Source organism: Acinonyx jubatus, chromosome C2 (assembly GCF_027475565.1).
Source record: "Acinonyx jubatus isolate Ajub_Pintada_27869175 chromosome C2, VMU_Ajub_asm_v1.0, whole genome shotgun sequence".
Lineage (NCBI taxonomy): Eukaryota > Metazoa > Chordata > Mammalia > Carnivora > Felidae > Acinonyx > Acinonyx jubatus.
This window is the reverse complement of record NC_069384.1, coordinates 64,800,610-64,821,184: the sequence shown is the minus strand read 5'-3', so window position 1 is coordinate 64,821,184 and position 20,575 is coordinate 64,800,610. Positions and strand designations below refer to the sequence as shown.

General features: G+C 34.7%; 1 protein-coding gene across 3 annotated transcripts in view; it reads left to right on the top strand.

Annotated features, from left to right (window-relative positions):
• The window catches only part of GSK3B (glycogen synthase kinase 3 beta), a 190,544-nt gene that overhangs the window by 127,172 nt on the left and 42,797 nt on the right, over positions 1–20,575 (top strand). For all 3 annotated transcript variants that reach the window (XM_015064612.3, XM_015064613.3, XM_027060929.2), the window contains exon 7: positions 302–399. In XM_015064612.3, the coding sequence (XP_014920098.1) occupies positions 302–399 (98 nt within the window). The remainder of the gene's footprint in view (positions 1–301; positions 400–20,575) is intronic.

Below are 20,575 nucleotides of genomic sequence, written 5' to 3'. Positions count from 1 at the left end.
CCCTATGTTTGGGTACTGTAATCCCCTGCCTTGGTTGTTGAAGATTTGAACATCTGATATTTGATAATTAAATAGACTTTACCCCTTTGTTGGAATTTTCTTATCAGCTTTGTTTCCTCTTTGGTAAATTTAACACGTTAGGGATGGTTTGAGGGCTTTCTTCCCTCGGTTTTGGATTCTACACTTTTTTGCTTGTGATATTTATTCTGGGATCAATGTGAAATTAGAACATGTATACAAATAGTTTCCAATGCATCTTAAGCTACACGCATTACTAACTCTTGTTTTCTCTTTTCTACAGACGTATGGTCTGCAGGTTGTGTGTTGGCTGAGCTGTTGCTAGGACAACCAATATTTCCAGGGGACAGTGGTGTGGATCAATTGGTGGAAATAATCAAGGTGAGAGTTTGAATCAGTTTTTGAATGCAGTGAATTTTTTTGTTATTCTAAGACTCCATATCACATACACCCAGGGAAAACTTCAAAAATGGAGAAGATCACATAACAGGGTCAGGTATAGAGGAAGTATAAGAACACAGCCTTTTGGTTTCTAATTGAGTTATTTTTTTGTTATATGATCCTATGAAAGGTATTTTAGATATATTGTATGCATAAAACAAGGATATATCTGTTATTTAAAGTACTCAAAAGCCTTAAGATCACTAAAATGTATATACACCAAATAAAAGCATAAGTTATGTGTATTTTTGCTCGCCATGTCCTGTCTGCTGAGCACATGATGCTTGTATTTTTTTCAATATATGTAAATATCAACATGTACAAATAGAGCATTGATAGAAGTAGAATTTTGACTTATGGGTTTAATATTTTAATTATTTGATCTTATCAGCACTTTTATTAACAACACTAGATTTAAAATATTACTATCTTGGAATTAATATTGTGTCTTAAGAACAGTAGGGGTGAGATTTTAATTGAGTTTTTAAATGTAATTTTTAAGAGTTTTTAATATTTGAGACCTTAAATTTCCCACCCCCTTTAAAAAAAATCTAGTGTCTATATATTTACACCACTAGATAGCTTCATTCTAAGGTTACAGTTTGTTCAAAGCAGCAGTACCTGCTGTCTTTTGGGTTTTAGTCTTGATTTTCTAAATATTTCTTAAAAATGTAAAATTGAAAATCTCCCCAGGGGTCTTGTAGTTCAACTCTCCAATCAGTGAAAGAACCATCTTACTTACATTCCTGACAGGATGGATTTGCAGTGTTTCCTTAAAGACTTCCAATATCAAATCACTACTTTGGAATCCAATCTGCTTTGTATCTAGATAGCTTGAATTTAGTTTTTATTTGCTGAGCATAACTCCTCAGTAGCTTTTACCAGTTGTTCACAGAACTATGATTGTTACTTAAAAATCCTTGCGTTTCATTCTATAAAAATATGTTACTTTTGATAAGGTGATTTTGTGAGGATGGTTGAAGAGACTACTGTGTGATCAAGAATCTTCTTAACTATCCATATTTTTTATGATTTACACCTGAAACCTCTCTGGTATATGCAGTCTTTTTTGGGTAACCATCTTTCAGTTCCACATTAAATTTTAACCTTTGTTCAGCAGATCTGCTTCCTTTCTGATTCTCACATTACACTCAGATCTGAGTTCAAATAATTTGGTCTTTTTTGTTTCAGAAAAGCCCATTCTCCATTATTCAAATTAATATTCCAATACAGGGTTTGGCAAACTTTTTCTTTGGAGGGCTAGATAAAATATTTTAGGCTTAGTGGGCTAAAACACAAATCAAGGATGTCATAGAGATAGGCAACAAGAGAAAACAAATTTCTTCAAGTTTTTCATTGAGGAACATCAAAATATATTAATAATTGAATATAGTTTTTTTTTGTAATACAAGGCTACTAATTAGAGGAATGGAGTTCTTTTAGAGGAACGGAGTTCTTTTGAGGGAGGGCTATAACATTTCTCTTCATTGGAGTTAAAAGTTAGTATTCCCTATCATCAAATTGATATCTGTGTCATCAAAATGATTATTTGTAAAATCAGTTCTTAGTTCATAGACCACAAAAACAAGAGTTTGGGCCTTAGTTCGACCATACTATAGTGCAGTCATTCAGCATTTCTTTTATCCCCAGGTTTTCACTTGATGTACTTGAGCTCACCATACTATAATTCTCTGGGCATATTGCTATTCTATTTGTCATTTATGTTTAGCTTATTAGAATTATGTCATTTTCCTATGGATTATAGTTTAGAATCTTGTGATGATTTATTCTGTTTGTCATTAATTTCAGTTCATATACGATACAAATGAAATTAGTCATGAAGCTAAGTGGCCTTCTGTAATAAATCCCTGTCTCATGCTTGCCATCATATCTTATAAATCTTTGTATCTAGAGCTTTTCTTATCACCACCATTATGGTCCTTTTAATTCATTTTTCACCTAGTATTGGTTTGTGCTTATTTAATAGATTTTAGTAGAAACTGTTACTTTGTTATTTATTGATGATTTAAGACTTTTCATTTTCATATAGGGCTTATTTGTTTAAGTGTTAATCAATTTGTAGTTGTAGGCCAACTCTGAAATATGTGTTGTCTTGTCATCTTGCATTTATATGTAAGGAATATAGTCATAACTCTACTGTAGTTCCACCATCACTGTCTATAGATGTTTTGAAGGTGATATGAGATAAAGGAATTAGGATCCCCGGGCACTTTGGAATATCCAGCTTCTTGATCCCTTTTACAGTTTTAAGCATAAAGACCCTGTACTAGTTTACTACCCATTTGGTGACCTGAAGTTATATATTACATTGAGATTATTAGACATTGTGTTGTGGTATGTGTGAGTAGTATGTACTAAATCTTACTGCCTGGAGGTTAATAAGCATTGTATAGGTTTTGTGTATGTGTTTAATATAGCTCTAAAATCTTGTTGATCTTGTATATTTGTTTTCTAAATATTGGATATCCGTGATGTTTCATTGACATAAAAATTCATAACTAATTCTGATGTAACTTCTCTAGTTTTCCTGATCTAAGTTGTAAATCAGAAAACAAGTTGTGTTGGTTAGCCTTTAAGTTAAATGTTATTAAACACATTTTATAGTTTAAACAGATATTGTCAGTATTGCTAATCAGGGCTTCAAGAATAGATTTGAGGGGCGCCTAGGTGGCTCAGTTGGTTGAGTGTCCATCTTCGGCTCAGGTCATGATCTCATGGTTCATGAGTTCAAGCCCCCATATTGGGCTCTGTGCTGATGCCTCAGAGCCTGGAGCCCGTTTCAGATTCTGTGTCTCCCTCTCTCTCTGCTCCTCCCCTGCTCGTGTTCACACACTCCCTCTCTCTCAAAAATAAATAAAAGCATTTTTAAAAAATTGAAAAAGAAGAATAGATTTGAATTTTCTATGAAAGTGATCTTATAGGTGCCCATTTCCTTCCTCAGTTTTTTTTGAGATAATATAGTAATGAATCCTTAGGATAATTAGGGAATCTATAAAAATCTGTTCTTTTCTATTTTCTCCCTTTAAAATTTTATGATTGCTTTGAGTATCTGGAGGTAGCTGACTGCCAGTAAAATAAATACTCTTCTCTCAGGATTTGAGTTTATGCAAAAAATGAACAATCATACAGCAAATTTCATATATTTTATATGTGATAGACTTGCCACATTATTTTATAATGAATAGGGACTTTCTTTATCGTTATGTTTTATTAGCCAATGGCATCAAAATAGTTTTCAATAAAGATTTAAGTTGAATTAAGCTGCAAGACCATTGTTCATTCATGAATTTGGAATTATCTAGGAATTAATAAGAAAAATTGTGATTGTTGTATATGTTGTTTATTAAATTTTGTTGACTCAGATGCTCATGCCAGTAATTTGTAGCATGAGTAACAGAGTTTTATAAACTGAGCTAACTTCATCTCTTTTTTTAATGTTTATTTTTGAAAGAGAGAGAGTGCATGCATGCAAGCGGTGAAGGGGGCAGAGAGCGAGATCTCCTCTCTCCCTACCTTCTAATAAGAAGACTTTTATAAAATATTTAGAATAAATCCAAGTATGTTATCTTCAAATAAGTTAAAAGTATAAAGGAAAATGGAATTGAAAGTCTTGAAAAATCATTTCTAAGTGTGAAGAACACTTTCTGAGGTTGGTTTCATACATAGGACCATTAGATCAGCAATTCATTATGCCAGTTAATCTCTGAATATCAAGAAATGCTTGGATCTTCAAAATATTTATAAAAAGAGAAATTCTGTCAAGGACTTCTCAGTTAAGATTTTTTTCCCCCGTCAAATTCCTCCTTAACATACTACTTAAGATAAGTTCAAGAAATATCTCCTGTCAGGAGGAGGGGGGTGTTCAGCGTCTGACTTCAGCTCAGATCATGATCTCATGGTTCGTGGGTTCAACCCCCACATCAGACTTTGTGCTGACAGCTCAGAGCCTTGTGCCTGCAGATTCTGTGTCTCCCTCTCTATTTCTCCCTGCTTGCACTCTGTTTCTCTCTCTCTCAAAAATAAATAATAAAAAAAAAGAGAGAAAAATATTTGATGTGGTTTCAGCTATCTGATAAAAAATACAATATTTGGGGAAAATCTCTACCAGGAGTTTCACAAACACAGGTTCCGTGACATAGCATTGTACTTTGGCACCTCTGCTGTCAGTCATAGCAGTAGAGTTCTTTAGAAAAGAGTCTTCTGAAGACTTGGAGAAGGTAGTTTTTTATTAATGCCAATTACTTGTTTTATAATTATACTGTATTTTCTATGCTCAGTTCAGGAGACTGAGAATACACAGACACACAAATACAAAGAAAAGAACAAAAGCATTTACAGTTCTGACACATCATGAAAAACAACTTCTATAAATATTTTGATATCCTTTTCTGGACGTATATATGTTTAAACAAAAATGCCATCTGTTTTGTAGACTTTTTTTACTAAATAACTCATTTCATTTCTCACAAGAAGTATATTTTGACTAAGTGACTTAAAAATGCATAGATTCTATTGTATGATTATATTCTGAATTATATAATTGGTTTTGAAAAGAATAGCATAACGAAGGCAATGCAATATGTTATTTCCTTGAAAAGAAATTACATGATATTTTTGGCTTCTCAAAGATTTGATTATTACATTATATAAATGACAAATTTACCCCATACTCCCCAAATGGATTGAAGTTGAAGCAATCTCTGAAGCTCTGAACCTGGAAGTGCTGTAAATTTTACTAATAGTTTCTTATCCCCCTCCGAATTCTAAACTATAAATTTCAAGTAAGGAAAGGTGAACTTCAGTGCAGAGCTCAGTTTCTGGATTATAATATTACAAGAGGCTCCTGGATGGCTGAGTTGGTTAAGCATCCAACTCTTGATTTTGAACCAGGTCATGATCTTATGGTTTGTAAGAACAAGCCCCCTGTTGGGCTCTGTGCTGACAGAGCGGAGCCTGCTTCGGATTCGTTCTCCCTCTCCCTCTCCCTCTCCCTCTCCCTCTCCCTCTCCCTCTCCCTCTCCCTCTCCCTCTCCCTCTCCCTCTCCCTCTCCCCGCCCGTTCCCCTCCCCCCGCCCCCTCACCGGTCTCTCTCAAAATAAATAAATATTAAAAAATAAAATATTGGGGCGCCTGGGTGGCTCAGTCGTTTAAGTGTCTGACTTCGACTCAGGTCATTATCTCACAGTTTGTGAGTTCGAGCTCTGCATCCGGCTCTGTGCTGACAGCTCAGAGCCTGGAGCCTGCTTCGGATTCTGTGTCTCCCTGTCTCTCTGCCCCTCCCCTGCTTGTGTTCTGTCTCTCTGTCTCTAAAATAAAGAAACATTTTTAAAAAATAAAAAATATCTCAAAAAACTAAAAGTTTGGAAGAAACCAATTACTGTGTAGAATTTCAAATTTTAAATGAATTAATGTTCCTAAAGATATCCTTTTATTTATTACATAAATGTTTACTTATGCTTTGTAATAATTTGGCCATTGCTCCCTAATGGAAGAGTTTTAGAGCAGAATTGGTCAGAGTCCTATTTCTTGATAGAATTTCAATGGGGCTTCCGTAGTTTTAGTAGCTAGCCTTTTAAATTTGGATATATTTCTTTTAGAAAAACATGACATTAAACATATAGATACTTAAATTATTTGCAGTAATAAAATTATTGTAAGGCAATTAAAGTTAATTTATCTTATAAATTTATCTTATTTTATCTTATTTATCTTATTAATTTATCTTATAATTTATCTTTACTAAATTGTTTAATTTCTCTTAGCAGTAATTACTGTTTAGATATCTGCATAGGTAGCTCTTCCATAGATAAGAGCTAATAAAATCTTTCCTCTAGTAGAAGCATTATTTGAGAAATTTGAAAATAGGAAGCAGTAAGATACAAATAATCTTTTGATTATGGGATTATAGCTAAGTAGGTAGACCTCATTTCTTATGCCTGTAAGTAGAGAAAGATTTAGAAGGAAAAAGATTTAGCAGTGGAGAGTGGGATTAAGGGAAGAGGGAAAGGAGAAGGTTTTCACTTTTTATTGTTCTGTGATGTTGATTTTTTGAAACAATTGTTATTTTTTTGCAGTCACAGAAACTAGGAAAACAGATGTTTTCAATTGTGCTGGAATCTTTTGTTAGTAAACAAAAACAGTTAAGAGAACCCATTTTGTTATAAATGTTTGTCTAAACAGTTGTTTTCCTGGTCTTCCAGCTTGACTGATGGTTGTAATATAATTTAGACAAAGAGATCAGTGATTTCTTCGTTCCTCAAAGTCTGCATTTTCAAATATTGGGAAACTACTGCTAATCACAAAAGCTGCCACTCGTTGAGACTTTACTCTGCACCAGCCACTGAGCTAAACACTTTACATACATTACTACGTCAACCCTTACATTAATCCTAGGAAGATGATGATGATGGTGATGGTGATGGTGATGATTATGATGATTACCACCACCATATCCAGGAGAGGTTAGATGATAGAAAAATTCTATCTGATTCATCTTTAGCTAAATTGGTGTCCCCTGCTTATAGAATTTTATAGTTCTGGGGGAAAAGTATGATCCTTAATTTTAACTTGATATCCAGAACCAATTGAGTCATATTTATCATATATTACTGTTAAAAAAAGAAACGTGACCACAAACTAAAGGAAAAAGCTCCTAAATTTTATTGTGATGAATACACCAAATCAGTTTGAGATGTCTTTGGACTAGGTCTAATTGTGCTTCATCTAAAGGAATCAAAGTTATAATGGTGGATTTCTTTGCTTTCAAGTATAGCTCAACCTTAACTTTCACCATCTTTGTTTAGCAAACGTTTTAGATTTTCAGTTATCCTATTCCCATATTATGGCTTGTTCAACACCTGTGTGTGTACACTCTCCTTTCCTGGCCTAACACTCTATCAAATAGTCTCTCATTCAGAGCTTTAAGATATTAGTTAAATCAGATTTTAAGAAGTATGAAAAATACTTATTTTTCTAAGATTTTTGATGGATCCGTGATGTGTCTTTACTAATATGCATTTGGAGTTTAAAGCTATGTTACCTGGTAAAATTTCTTATGTAATAGAGCTCTTTTGTTGTTAACAGACTGCAGGGACAATATATTAAACTTAATTCTGTCTTCTTTTTCCACTTTCCAGAACATGTAAGTACACCCCATTATACATTGTGGTATACACTTTTACTTGTGTGTGTGTGTGTATAAATATATATATACATATATGTATATAATATGTAATATATAGAGTATTTGCTTAATTCATTTTTTATTGTTTAAATTTTTCCATGTTTGTTACTGACCAGAGCAGCAACTTTTAATAACTTTTGGATCATGGACCACTTTGAAAATCTGATTCTAGCAGTGGACTCTTCTCCAGAAAAATGCGTACATACCAGAATTTTACATATAATTTCAGGTGATTCTTGAGCTTTCTAAGCTCATTCAGGAACCGTAGGTTAAATATCCCTAAGCTAGTGCAAGGAACTATGGTTATGCTTTGTAGTAACCGCCTGCAGTGTAGGTATTACACATACAATATGATGTAAACATTTTTGAAGTAAGTGAATGGATAAAGGAGGCATTAAAGTAATTATTTTAATGTATTGCTCATCTGCCTTTTTACATTAAATAATGTTTTCCATAGACCAGAAGAAGCATCCGTTTTAACTTACTACTATGAAATTTTACTGGCTATATAGTAACTTACTCATAGTTGGCTAAATCTCTGTACACTATGGGTATGTGTGCCCAGGCATAGAAAGTGGCTTCCTGGCAATGTGACCTGGTTCATCTTTTGACTTGAGAATAATGGCATTCATTTGAAATCTTTTACTTTCTCCAAAACAACCAGTGTAGGATCATTTAATAAGTTGCCAGTATATGTTTTATTTAAAGAGATATTTTCACACAAATGAAGTTTCATGACATTGTCACCTCACAACTAATTTTTATCGTTTAATAAGTTGCCAGTATATGTTTTATTTAAAGAGATGTTTTCACACAAATGAAGTTTCATGACATTGTCACCTCAAAACTAATTTACTGGTAGTCCTATTGTAGAATCTGAGTCAAAAGACCATTCATAGGATTACTCTTCTTGGGATATATTACCCTTTACTTATCAACTGCACATTCTTCTGCACAGTTGCATTATTTGTGTTTGGCATAATCTCTAAAGTATGTAAAGGGGCAGGTGAGAGATGGGACAGGGAGAGAAAGCTGTCAAGTTAACAGTATTCATAGTCCAGACCCTGATTTCAAGACTGATGTTTTTACTGAGAAGAACTCTGTGTTTCCTTTTTAAGCAAAAGGTTAGAAGTTTTGAGAGCAATGATTCTTAACAGCTGAGCTGTGAAAAAAATATGAAGAAACTCTGGAATCACGGAGAGGGTTTATAGTTTATAAAAGCATACTGAATGCTATATCATATTTATAAAACACAGGTTGTGTTTTATTGATATATATGGTACAAGGAAAACATGAAAAAATCTTGGTTGATTATGTTACAAAGAACTATAGTGTTAGTGATTCTCGAAGCAAGAGTTGGATGTTGTGTGAATAAAATGTTTACATACTCAAAGAGGGTGTGCTATTTTTTTACGTTTTTTTTTTTTTCTATGTTTGTTTATGTTTGAGAGAGAGACTGAGGAGGGGAGGGGCAGAAAGAGAGAGACACACAGAATCCGAAGCAGGCTCCAGGCTCTCAGCTGTCAGCACAGAGCCCGACGTGGGGCTCGAACCCACAAACCATGAGATCATGGCCCAAGCTTAGTTGGACACTTAAACCGACTGAGCAACCCAGGCGCCACAGGGGGTGTGCTATTTTTAAAGTTAAAAAAATAAAGTGGTTTCTTTTTTTTCCTTTTCTTTTTTTTAATGAACAGATTCTGATACCACCCCCAACACACACACACAAACACACCCCTGCCACCCCTTTCTATTTTTATACTCCTTTGTTGAGCATACTACTTCAGTTGAGATTCACCTAGAAAAAAAGGTCTTTTGATGCCTGTGAATATGTATCAGCCAAGAATGATTGTTTTACTTACATTCAGTAGTTTGCAAAACAATAGTTCCCTTTTTAGGGGGAAGGAGGAGACTTATTTCCAAGTATAAAGTTTTATTCAAGAAATAAAGAACGAGGGTCAAAACGGTCTTTAAAAAGAAGAATGAAATGGAGGAATTGTACTTCCCATTTTAGAAATTTATTATGTAGCTGTAGTTATCAAGACAAGCACATATACAATGGGATAGTATTTGGCCATAAGAAAGAAGGAAATCTGCCATTTTAGAACATGGAGGGACGTTGAGGGCATTATCCCAACTGAGATAAGCCTGACAGAGAAAGACAAATACTGCATGGTATCAATTATATGTAAAATCCAAAAAAAAGAAAGAAAAAAGTCTAAGTCTAGAAATAGAGAGTAGAGAACTAGTATTTGCCAAGGGCTGGGGAGTGGGGGAAAATGAGGAAAGGCTGTAAAGGGTACAGACTTTCAGCTGTAAGATGAGTAAGGTCTGAGGATCTAATGTAAAATATGGCAACTATAGTTGATAACACTGTATTATTTCATTGAAATTGGGAAAGAGAGTAGAACTTAAATGTTCTCACCAAAAGAAAAATGTGTGATGATGGAGATGTTACTTAACTAGATGGTGGGAATCCTTTCACAGTGTATATGCACATCGAATCACTACGTTGTATATTTTATGCTTTAAAAAAAAAAAAAAAGGACATGGTGACACAAGTATAACTCTACAGATCAAATAGGATTGAGAGTCCAGAAGTAAACCTTTACATTTATGGTCATTTGGTATATGACAGGGGTTCCAAGGCAATTCAGTGGGGAAAATAATAGTCTTTTTAGAGCTTAGAACTGAATATCCATACACAAAAGAGTGAGGTTGAACTGCTACCTCATACCATACTATAAAAATTAACTCAAAATCAATCAAAGACCTAAATGCAAGAGCCAAAACTATAAAACTCTTAGAAGGAAATCTTTGTGACCCTCAATTAAGCAGTGGTTATATAGATATGACAGGAGGCACAAGTGATAATAGAAAAAGTAGATACATTGAAATTCATCAAAATTAAAAACTGTTGTGTTTCAAAAACGTTAAAAACCCACAAAATGGCAGAAAATTTTTACAAATCATATATATTATAAAGGACATATCTAGAATATATAAGGAACTCCTAACAACTCAACAATAAAGACAGCCCAATAAAAAATGGGGAAAGGGTTTGAATAAACATTTCTCTAATGAGATACCTATGGCCAGGAAGCACAAGATGCTTAACATCACTACTCATTAGAGAAATGCAAATTAGCACCACAATGAATACTACATCACATTCACTAGGATGGCTAGAATAAAAAGACAAACAATAGCTAGTGTTGAAGATCTGGAGAAATTGAAACACTCATGCATTGCTGGTGGGATTGTAAAATGGTGCAAACCAAAAATGGGTTGTATATGTTAACTATGTTTAAAATATTAAACATGAATGGCCATATGACCCGGCAATTCCATTCATAGGTCTGTATCTCAGAAAGTTGAAAACACATGTCCACACCTGTGTTTGTACATGTGTACAAACTTGTATATACATGTTTATAGTAGCATTATTTATAGCCAAAACGTGGAAACATTTTAAATGTCCATCAGCTAATGAACAGATAAAATGTCAAGCATAAAAATCCACATGTTATATGATTCCATTTGTATGAAATGTTCAGAATAAATATCTATAAAGACAGATTAGTGGTTGTGAGGAGCTGGGAGGAGTGGGGATGAGAGTGATTGTTCTTAGGTACAGGATTTCATTTTGAGGTAAAGAACATATTATAAAATTAGATGGCAGTGATTGTTGTACACCTCTGGGAATATACTAACAAACCACTGAGTTATATAGGAGTGAATTTCATGATATATGAAGCATATCTCAATAACGATATTTTTTAAAAAGATAAGAATGAGTGCATCTACTTATGAAACTATTGATTGATAAGGTAGCTTTGTTGTTACTCTGATCATATTTTTGCAAAGGACTCTAGATGACTTCTCATATTTATCCATCTACCCCCTGACACCTGATCAACTGACAGATGGTACAAGAGTGAATGGACTAGAGCATGGAGACATAAAGGAACCCTCCTACACTAGTTCACCTTCCCTAGGCTGAAAATTTAAACTAGCCAAATCGTATAGTTTTGTTCAAATAACATGACAACTTGCTGCCCTTTTCAGTGAAATTCCTAATGGAATTTAAAAATTGGTACTGCTATTACAGCCTTTTATTCCTTGCCTTTTGGAAATTGGAAGAAAACCCTAAGAGAGAAACATTGCACCATAAAGACAAGGGTTTCTTATATGAAAATTTCAATCATATATTATAGGGAAGAGGCAGATATTGGATAAAATCTACATAAGTTTTCTGGGAGTGCAAATGTAAAGTAGTAATTCCAACGTCATTAGAATACTGATAGTTTGAAATAGAATAGCTCAGTGACATGTTTTCTAGTTTTAGATACATTTGTCAAGCTTATGGTGTAGGCAGCCAAACCTGAGAGTTATCCAAACTGGAAAACAGTTCTTTTTTGCAGAAAAGAAGTGAAGATGTTTGATTGTTCAGCCATGCTACGTATAATCTCTCTTGCCTCTAGGTTATTCAATTTTTATCCACTTATTTAAAAAGCTTTATAATAGGCCTGGCCATGCGCCCCTTTAATCTTTCAGGGAGCATACCACTTTAACTACTACTAGTGTTTTTATTAGGTGCTGAGCTAGAACACAGAGAGTCCTTGCTCTCAAGGAATTCAGAGACTAAGAGGAAGGGGGGAATAACTGAGGGCAATGGAGTAAGGTGGGTATTACCCAGAAGTCTGGGCAGAGTACAAAGGCAGCATTGTATTTGGAGGGAGTGCTCTCTGGAAAGGTATCATGGGACAAGTAACTCTTGAGCTGAATCTTGAAGCAAGGAAAGGTATTCACCTTTTTAGAGGACCTTTTAGAAGGAAATAGAGGACATGTGCATGAATTTGGGCAAAGACGCTTAGTGAAATTGGGTCTGTTACGTGTTTATGGTTTGAACTTAAGGTTCTGAATGGTGGGTATACTAGGATAGGAATTTACTGGGACAGAGAAGGCTGGAGCTATGGGCCATAGCCAGACCACATTAGCTTGTAGGTAGTAGGAAGCCACTGCAGGATTTTAAGCAGAAGAGTAAAAACTAATAGGATTTCTTTTACTTCACCTTACTGTTAAGGCTGCACATGCAGCATTCTACTGCTGAAGTTTGGCGACCTCTGGTGTTGAGCTATTAAAAATAAAGCTGTGAAAGAACTGCTTATCATACTTTAGTCAGATGATTCTTGGCTTTCTTTCTTTGAAGAAATAAATAAGTCCTCATTTGATATTTATCAGTGTCTGGGTACATATGTAGCTAAATGAGTGAGAAAATGTTACAACAAATGTGGATGGGCCTGGGTGCAAATGAAGTGATTGATTTAATCATGAACAGCATTCCCAACCCAATGTGGCCGACTAATCTCTGATTTTTTGGAACCTTTCACAACCTTACCTGTCATGATCTAGGATGGTGGGCCAAACAAAAGGTGTTTTTTTACAGTAAATGGAGAGGTCTTATTCTAATAATAGATAACAGAATACATATACTCTTAACGGTAGTGTGATAATTTTTAACATTTCCCCTCCCCCCCTTTTTTCATTGTGCGAACTATCATACTTACAGAAAGTACATAAAACATTTATGTGTAGTTTCATTTCCTTTAAGTCATGGCAGAACTCAGTTTTTAGGAAACCCAGAAAGAGTTATTTTTTTTCTTACCATATGTCCTTAATCTAAAAGTTTTGGAGAAAAATATTTTTCTATCTTTTAAAATTCAAGGGAATTTTAAAGAGTTGATAAGATTCATTTCAAACATTCTTTTTTAATCTATCAAATGAAAAGGCTCAGTTTATATAATTTGAAAAATTCCAACTATATAATTGAGGTGGAGTAATTCAGGTAGAAATATACTCCTAATAGCGTATCAGGTAGAAATATATACTCTGTATATAATAAAACTGAATATAAAATCTAAAGATATACTCAAATAGAAATAGGATAGTTAAATGTCCTCTGTGTTTATTGTATTGATTGCAGATAGTGATGCTTTTAGAATCTTTGCTCTTCATAATTTGTCATTTACCTTTCAGCCTGTAACATTGCTGTCCCTCCATTATCCAGTTCTTAGTCTCTGTTCCTATTCAGCTGTTACTGTTATCCAAATCAGGCTGTTTTCCACTTCACACCTATCATGCATAGAATGCGCGTCTGACTCATTTGCTTCCTAGACTCTTTAAGTAGAGTCAGCTCTTGTCTCTCCTTCCAGAACTCTTTCCTGAACCCCTTCCCCTTCCTCTAGAGCAGGGTAGCACTTTCATCTCACACATGTATCTACACTTATTTTGTTGTACTGATCTTTGCTGATTGTAGAAGTCTCTCTGCCCTACAGCTCTTTGAAGATAGGAACTCAATAAATGTTTTGAATGAATGAATGACTTAAGAGGCTGAGCACAAAATTTTAAATGCCTCTTGATTGTCTTACCTTTGCTTTCTTTAAATATTTATTTTGAGAGAGAGAGAGAGAGAGAGCGCACGTGTGCTTGCAGGAGGGGGACAGAGGATTTGAAGTGGGCTCTATGCTAACAGGAGAGAGTCCAAAGCAGGGCTTGAACTCCCTAACCATGAGATCGTGACCTGAGCCAAAGTCAGACACTTAACTGACTGAACTACCCAGGAGCCCCATACCTTTGCTTTCTTAAAGACCATGTATATATTATATATAAAATAATTCTGTAGAGTTTGGTACCTACTCTGACACTTTAGATGCTGGCCTTAACAGAGGATAAGGATAAGCATCTGGTTATATTTAGTGTAGTAAATGTATCACAAATTACATAGTGGTCTGTTTTACTTTTCAAGTCAACATCATCCAGGTGTAATTTACATAAAATGTAGCTGTTATAAGTATATAGTTTAATAAGCTTAGACAAATATATATAACCATGTCCAGGTCAAGATTTAGAACATTTCCGTCACCCCAAAAGTGTTCCTGTGTACAGCCTGGGCTGAGTAAATATTCCAGCGTATGCCAGGCAAACCAAGACAGTTGATCGTTCTCTTCATGCACCTTCGCAGTTAGTTCCCCATCTTCTGTCTCCGATGACCATTGGTCTGCTTTCTTTCAGTACAGATTTGTTTTTCTTGTCTATAATTTATTATGAATGTATGTTTCTTTTGTATCTTTTTTTGCTCAACATCATGTTCTTGAGATTCATCAGTGTTGTTGCTTATATCACCTGTTTTTTCCATTTTATGCTGAGGTGTATTCTATTAGAACACACTTTTTTTTAATCTCTTCACCTGTACATGGACATTTGACTTGTTTTTGGTTTTTGGCTGTTGCAAGTAAAACTGCTATGAATGTTTGTTTACAAGTCTTTTTGCAAGCATACGCATATTTCTTTTCAAGAAAGGACTTGAAAGTATCTATAAAGGACTGAAGTTGCCAGTCATATAAGCCTATGTTAACTTCATAAGAAATTAGCAAACTGTTTTCCAAAACAGTTTTACTATTTTTCACTCCCACCAACAAATGAGAGAGTTCCTGTGTTCTATATTTTCGTCTATACATGGTATTCAAGTATAGTCTTAAAATTAATATTATCATTAGGAAATGTCCCTCTTTAGTTTAATTTCTTTGCCCTGAAGTCTCCATTTTCTGCCGTAGGCACTCCATTTTTCTTATGATAAGTGTTTGCATGGTATAAGTTTCTGCATTTTGACCTAAGTGTCTTTATATTTCAAGTTACTCACAGACAACATATACTTACTTTTTTTATAGAGTCTGACAATTTCTACTTTTTTAAAAGTTTTATTTATTTATTTCAGAGAGAGAGAGAGAGAGAGAGAGAGAGAGAGAGAATCCCAAGCAGGCTTAGCGCCATCAGCACAGAGCCAAACGTGGGGCTCAATCCCATGACCCATGAGATCATGACCTGAACCAAAATCAGGAGTCGGACGCTTGCTTAACTGACTGAGCCATCCAGGCGCCCCTTTTTTTTACTTTTAAATAGTGCAAGCCTTTGCATGACATTCCAAATTTATTGAACTACTGATGCAAAATTATACAAATTGTGCTACTTTACTTAAGGCTTTTAGTTTACACTTGACCACCTTTAAGCAGTTATGGCTCCCAAAACAATTTAATAACAACAATAGTTTCTGTAAGTTAGGCTTTGCAATTAAAAATTCTTGCAATAAAATTACAGTATGCACAACTATGCATAATATGGCACTTACCCACTGTTTAACATTCCAAGCAAGATTTTATACATGTGAAATAATCACGGCAGGCAAAAATACTAAAGAGTTGAATGCTTAGTATTGCAAATATAGTTAGACACGAGTAAGCATAGGATTTATAGTGAGAATCTACAATTAAGGAAGTCTGAAAGTGATTTATCAAAGTTTGAGGTTAAACTTTCTAATCTTGTTTAGCTAATTAGATGCTTACATTTCTTCATATAATTCTTCTGTTGCCTCAGATCTATATTAACCGTTCAAGATATTCTTTTTATTTTTTTATTTTATTTTTTTTTAAATGTTTTTATTTATTTTTGCGACAGAGACAGACAGAACATGAGCAGGGGAGGGCCAGAGAGAGAGGGAGACACAGAATCGGAAGCAAGCTCCAGGCTCTGAGCTGTCAGCACAGAGCCCGATGCGGGGCTCGAACCCACAGACTGTGAGATCACGACCTGAGCCGAAGTCGGACGCTTAACCGACGAGCCACCCAGGCGCCCCAAGATATTCTTTTTATTAAGTTGAATTACCAGATATGGGTAGATTTATTTTAAATCATTTTTTATTGTTAATTCTATTTTTTTTAGCTTTTAATTATAGCCTTGTGATCTTATAAAATCTTAGTATATCCTGCACAACTCAAAGAGATTCAGACTTCATTTTATAGTATAATCATTAGAGTTTAAGAAAATGATTTTTTTGAATTATTTAAAAAAAACTTTTCCTTGTTTTTTCCCTTAATATTAGGTAGACCATTTTAGGGAGTCAACTACACATGTATTTGAATCCCATATTTACAGTTGACAAACTGTAGCTTTGAGAAGTTGGTTTACCACCATCACTTGTAGGTTTCTTTTAAGTGTAAAATGGGTAATAAAGTATTTATAAAGTTTAAATGAGAAAAGAAAACTGATAATCCCTCACGCAGAGCTTTCTATATACTGAATGCTCAATATTTCTTCTCTTTGTTCTCTCCTTTTCCTCACTCATGGACCTTTTGAAAGGAGAACTTACATATGCTGTCTCCACTTACTTCAGATGATTGTGTCTGCTTCCTCTTTTCATGGTTGATCTCACCATGGTCAGAAGGGAAGTCTCTTCACAGCCAGATGTAGTAAATACCTTTTGGGCTTTATTTTAGCTGAGCTAATTGTGTCGTAAGTTACCTCTGTCCTTTAAATGTTTACTTTCCTTGGCCTCCATGGTATCATTGTCTGTAGGACTTCTAGTCTCTTGGACTTCTGTCTCAGTTTTCTTTTTAAATTTTCCTTTTACCTATATATTTGTGTCCCATGGGCCATCTTTAGTGCTCTTCTCCTTCAGCTTGCTCGACCTGTTATACACTGTCGCATCCACCAAGCACCTGTACATCAAGTACTACCAAACCTGTTTTCTACCTTCATGCCCTCTTCGAAATGATATACCTAATATTGGCCCCTTAGTTCTTCTTGAATGTCTTAAATATTTTTTTTTTCCAGCACTATGCGTTCATGCTTAATAGCATCAACATCTTTCACGGCTTCCAAAATTAGAAACAAATATTGTCTTCCAATCAAGTCCAATAAATGGATTCTTTGATACCATCTCCTAAAATTGTTTTGCCACTGATGAGATTTGAATTATGCCCAACTCTGCTTCTAATTAGTTTTAACCTGAAAAGGTGCTCCTTCTGGGCCTCATTTTTTCTCATCTCTAAAACTGTTTGGAAGAGGTCAGAGTTTGGCAACTACGGCCCAGGAGCCAAACGCACTCTGCTACTTATTCTTGTAAATAAACTTTTGTTTATGGCTGCATTTTGCTACAGCAGCAGAGTTGACTAGTGACAGAGGCTCTGTGACCTACAAAGCCTGAAGTATTACTCTGATGCTTTATAGAAAAAGTTTGCTGACCCCTGTTCTGTGGGATTTCCCATTTAGTTTTCATCTCTTTTAGCCAACCTGGGGAGAACCTGGTTTAAGATTTTTTAAAAAATAGTAAAAAGAATAGAAAAATATTATAGTAGTTGACTATTTGGCAAGAGAAGTTAAACATAGAAAATCCTATGACATTAGAATCTCTGTTTCCCCATCTAATGGCCTCAGTGAGTCATGATCATGTGGCCATAACACGGATAAGAAGTTCTCCATTGCTGCTTTGTGGTAACAGACTAGTTTATTTGGTTAATTGCTTTTAACTAACTGATAGTGAATAGATCAGTGATTCCACTTACTGGTTAGTAACTAGGTTCTCAGAAGTCACAAATACACATATTTTAAAAGTAAAGGACACATTTAAACTCTGACCATCAATTATAATTATAATTATAATTAAGAATCTTTTTTATATCATTATTTGCCAAAACATTATTTCTCAGTGTGATAACAGATTTTGCACATATATACACTGTGTATATTGAAAGAAGATTCGAAATACACAGAAAAATACTTATGTAAAAGTCATAAATATTGAACCGTAATTAATTCCAGTACACATACGCTGAGGTGTACTAATGTCTGCAGCTGACTTTGAAATGTATCAAAAAATAAGGTGAATTTATATATGTGTGGATAGATGGATGGAAGTGTGATGAACCAAACACAGTAAAATGTTAATCATAGAATCTGGGTAGTTGGTATAAAGGAAAAGGGTTTTCACTGAAAAAAATACATATAAAATTTTGGGCAAATGTTTAGATGTAGGAATTTAAGGAGAAGATATGGGAGTGAAAACACACAGTATACCTTCTTGCTTTCACATTAAATAAATTATTAAAAGTTTGTATGTTAAGCAAACTTGTATATATGGCATGTTTCACAGCTGTTTTATTGTGTATTTCACAGATTTACTTCACCTTAGGTTATAATAAAAAACACGTTTTATAACATTCACTTCAGGGAGGATGCTGCCTTTTCATTATAGTTTGTAACTGGAATTCTCTTGCTTAGCCTCTATTGGAAAGTTAACCAAATGGCTGATAAGTCCATGTGATCTCTGTCCATACAGTCTGCATTTACTAATTGGACATCATTCAATTCTCATTTCTTTTGGCATTCTTACCAACTAGTAGGGAGTTAGGACTGTGTCTTGTGTTAACAAAGTACTGAATAAATAGAGGGGGACTGCACAGCAAATAGTGATTCAAATGTGGGCATTTTTCTTAAATGTCATTTCGTTTACTGTGAAATATATCATAATACAGAAATATATTAAAATGTATTCAGTGTAAATCACAATAATAAAGTGAATATCATGTAATTATTACTCATATTAAGAATTAAAGGTTAGAGGTTAAAGAGGGAGGGAGCCAAAACATAAGAGACTCTTAAAAACTGAGAACAAAGTGAGGGTTGCTAGGGGGTGGGAGGGAAAGGAGGGTGGGTGATGGGTATTGAGGAGGGCACCTTTTGGGATGAGCACTGGGTGTTGTATGGAAACCAATTTGACAATAAATTTCATATTTTAAATAAATAATATTTTTTAAAAGGTTATAAAAAAAACAAAGGAATTATTTATGCCCCAATCTGGTTATAATCCCTCCTGTATTTTCTCTGTTGAGTTTAATAATCCATACTTGATTTTTCTAACAAATATTCCCATGTTTTTTATTTTAGTTTTTATTTCCCATGTTTGTTTATTATATAGTTTTAGAATTTTACTATATAAACTAAAATATACTTTGGTCTTGCCTGCTTTTAAGCTTTATATAAGGCAGTCCTACTGTATGTATTCATTGCTGAGTGAAAACACCACTTTGTGAGATTCTTCAGAAGGGATGTGTAGTTAATGTACCATTTTATGACTGTACCTCAATTTATTAATGCTACTTTGGGATTTTTGCTTTTGCCTGCAGTATTTTATTATGAACAATGTTGCTTTGGATGTATAAAAAGTTTCTCTAGATTAGAGGATATACCTTAAAATGGAATTAGTAAGTTGTAGCATCATTGAAGATATGCATTTTAAATACTCAGTTATTCATGTCGTTGTTGTTTTCTTCCAGTAGTTAAAAGAATCCACTAGGGTTGCATTTGGGGAGCAGAATTATCGATTAGTTCACACTCCCTTCTTTTTCACTCCTCTCCCTCTTTCCCAGTACATATACACACATACATAGACACACAGACGCGCACGTGCACACACACACACACACCCTTCATTGAGGGTCTAAAATAGGATATTAGTGTTTGCTTTATTACTTAAAAATAAAAACTGAGGGGCTCCTGGGTGGCTTAGTCAGTTGAGCATCCAACTTCAGCTTAGGTCATGATCTCACAGTTCATGAGTTTGAGCCCCACGTCAGGCTCTGTGCTGACAACTCAGAGCCTGGAACCTACTTTGGATTCTTTGTTTCCCTCTCTCTCTGCCCCTCCCCCTCTTACATTCTGTCTCTCTCTATCAAAAATAAATAAACATTTAAAAATAATAAAAATTGGGGCGCCTGGGTGGCTCAGTCGGTTGAGCCTCCGACTTCGGCTCAGGTCATGATCTCATGGTTCGTGAGTTCGAGCCCCGCGTCAGGCTCTGTGCTGACAGCTCAGAGCCTGGGGCCTGCTTCCGATTCTGTGTCTCCCTCTCTCTCTGACCCTCCCCCATTCATGGTCTGTCTGTCTTCTGTCTCAAAGATAAATAAACATTAAAAAAATTAAAAAAAAAAAATTAAGATTCCTTTTTAGCCTTCATATTTTAAGTGTGAATAGTTCCTTACTTACAATGTCTGATGTCTACAGCTACAAAAGCCAGTG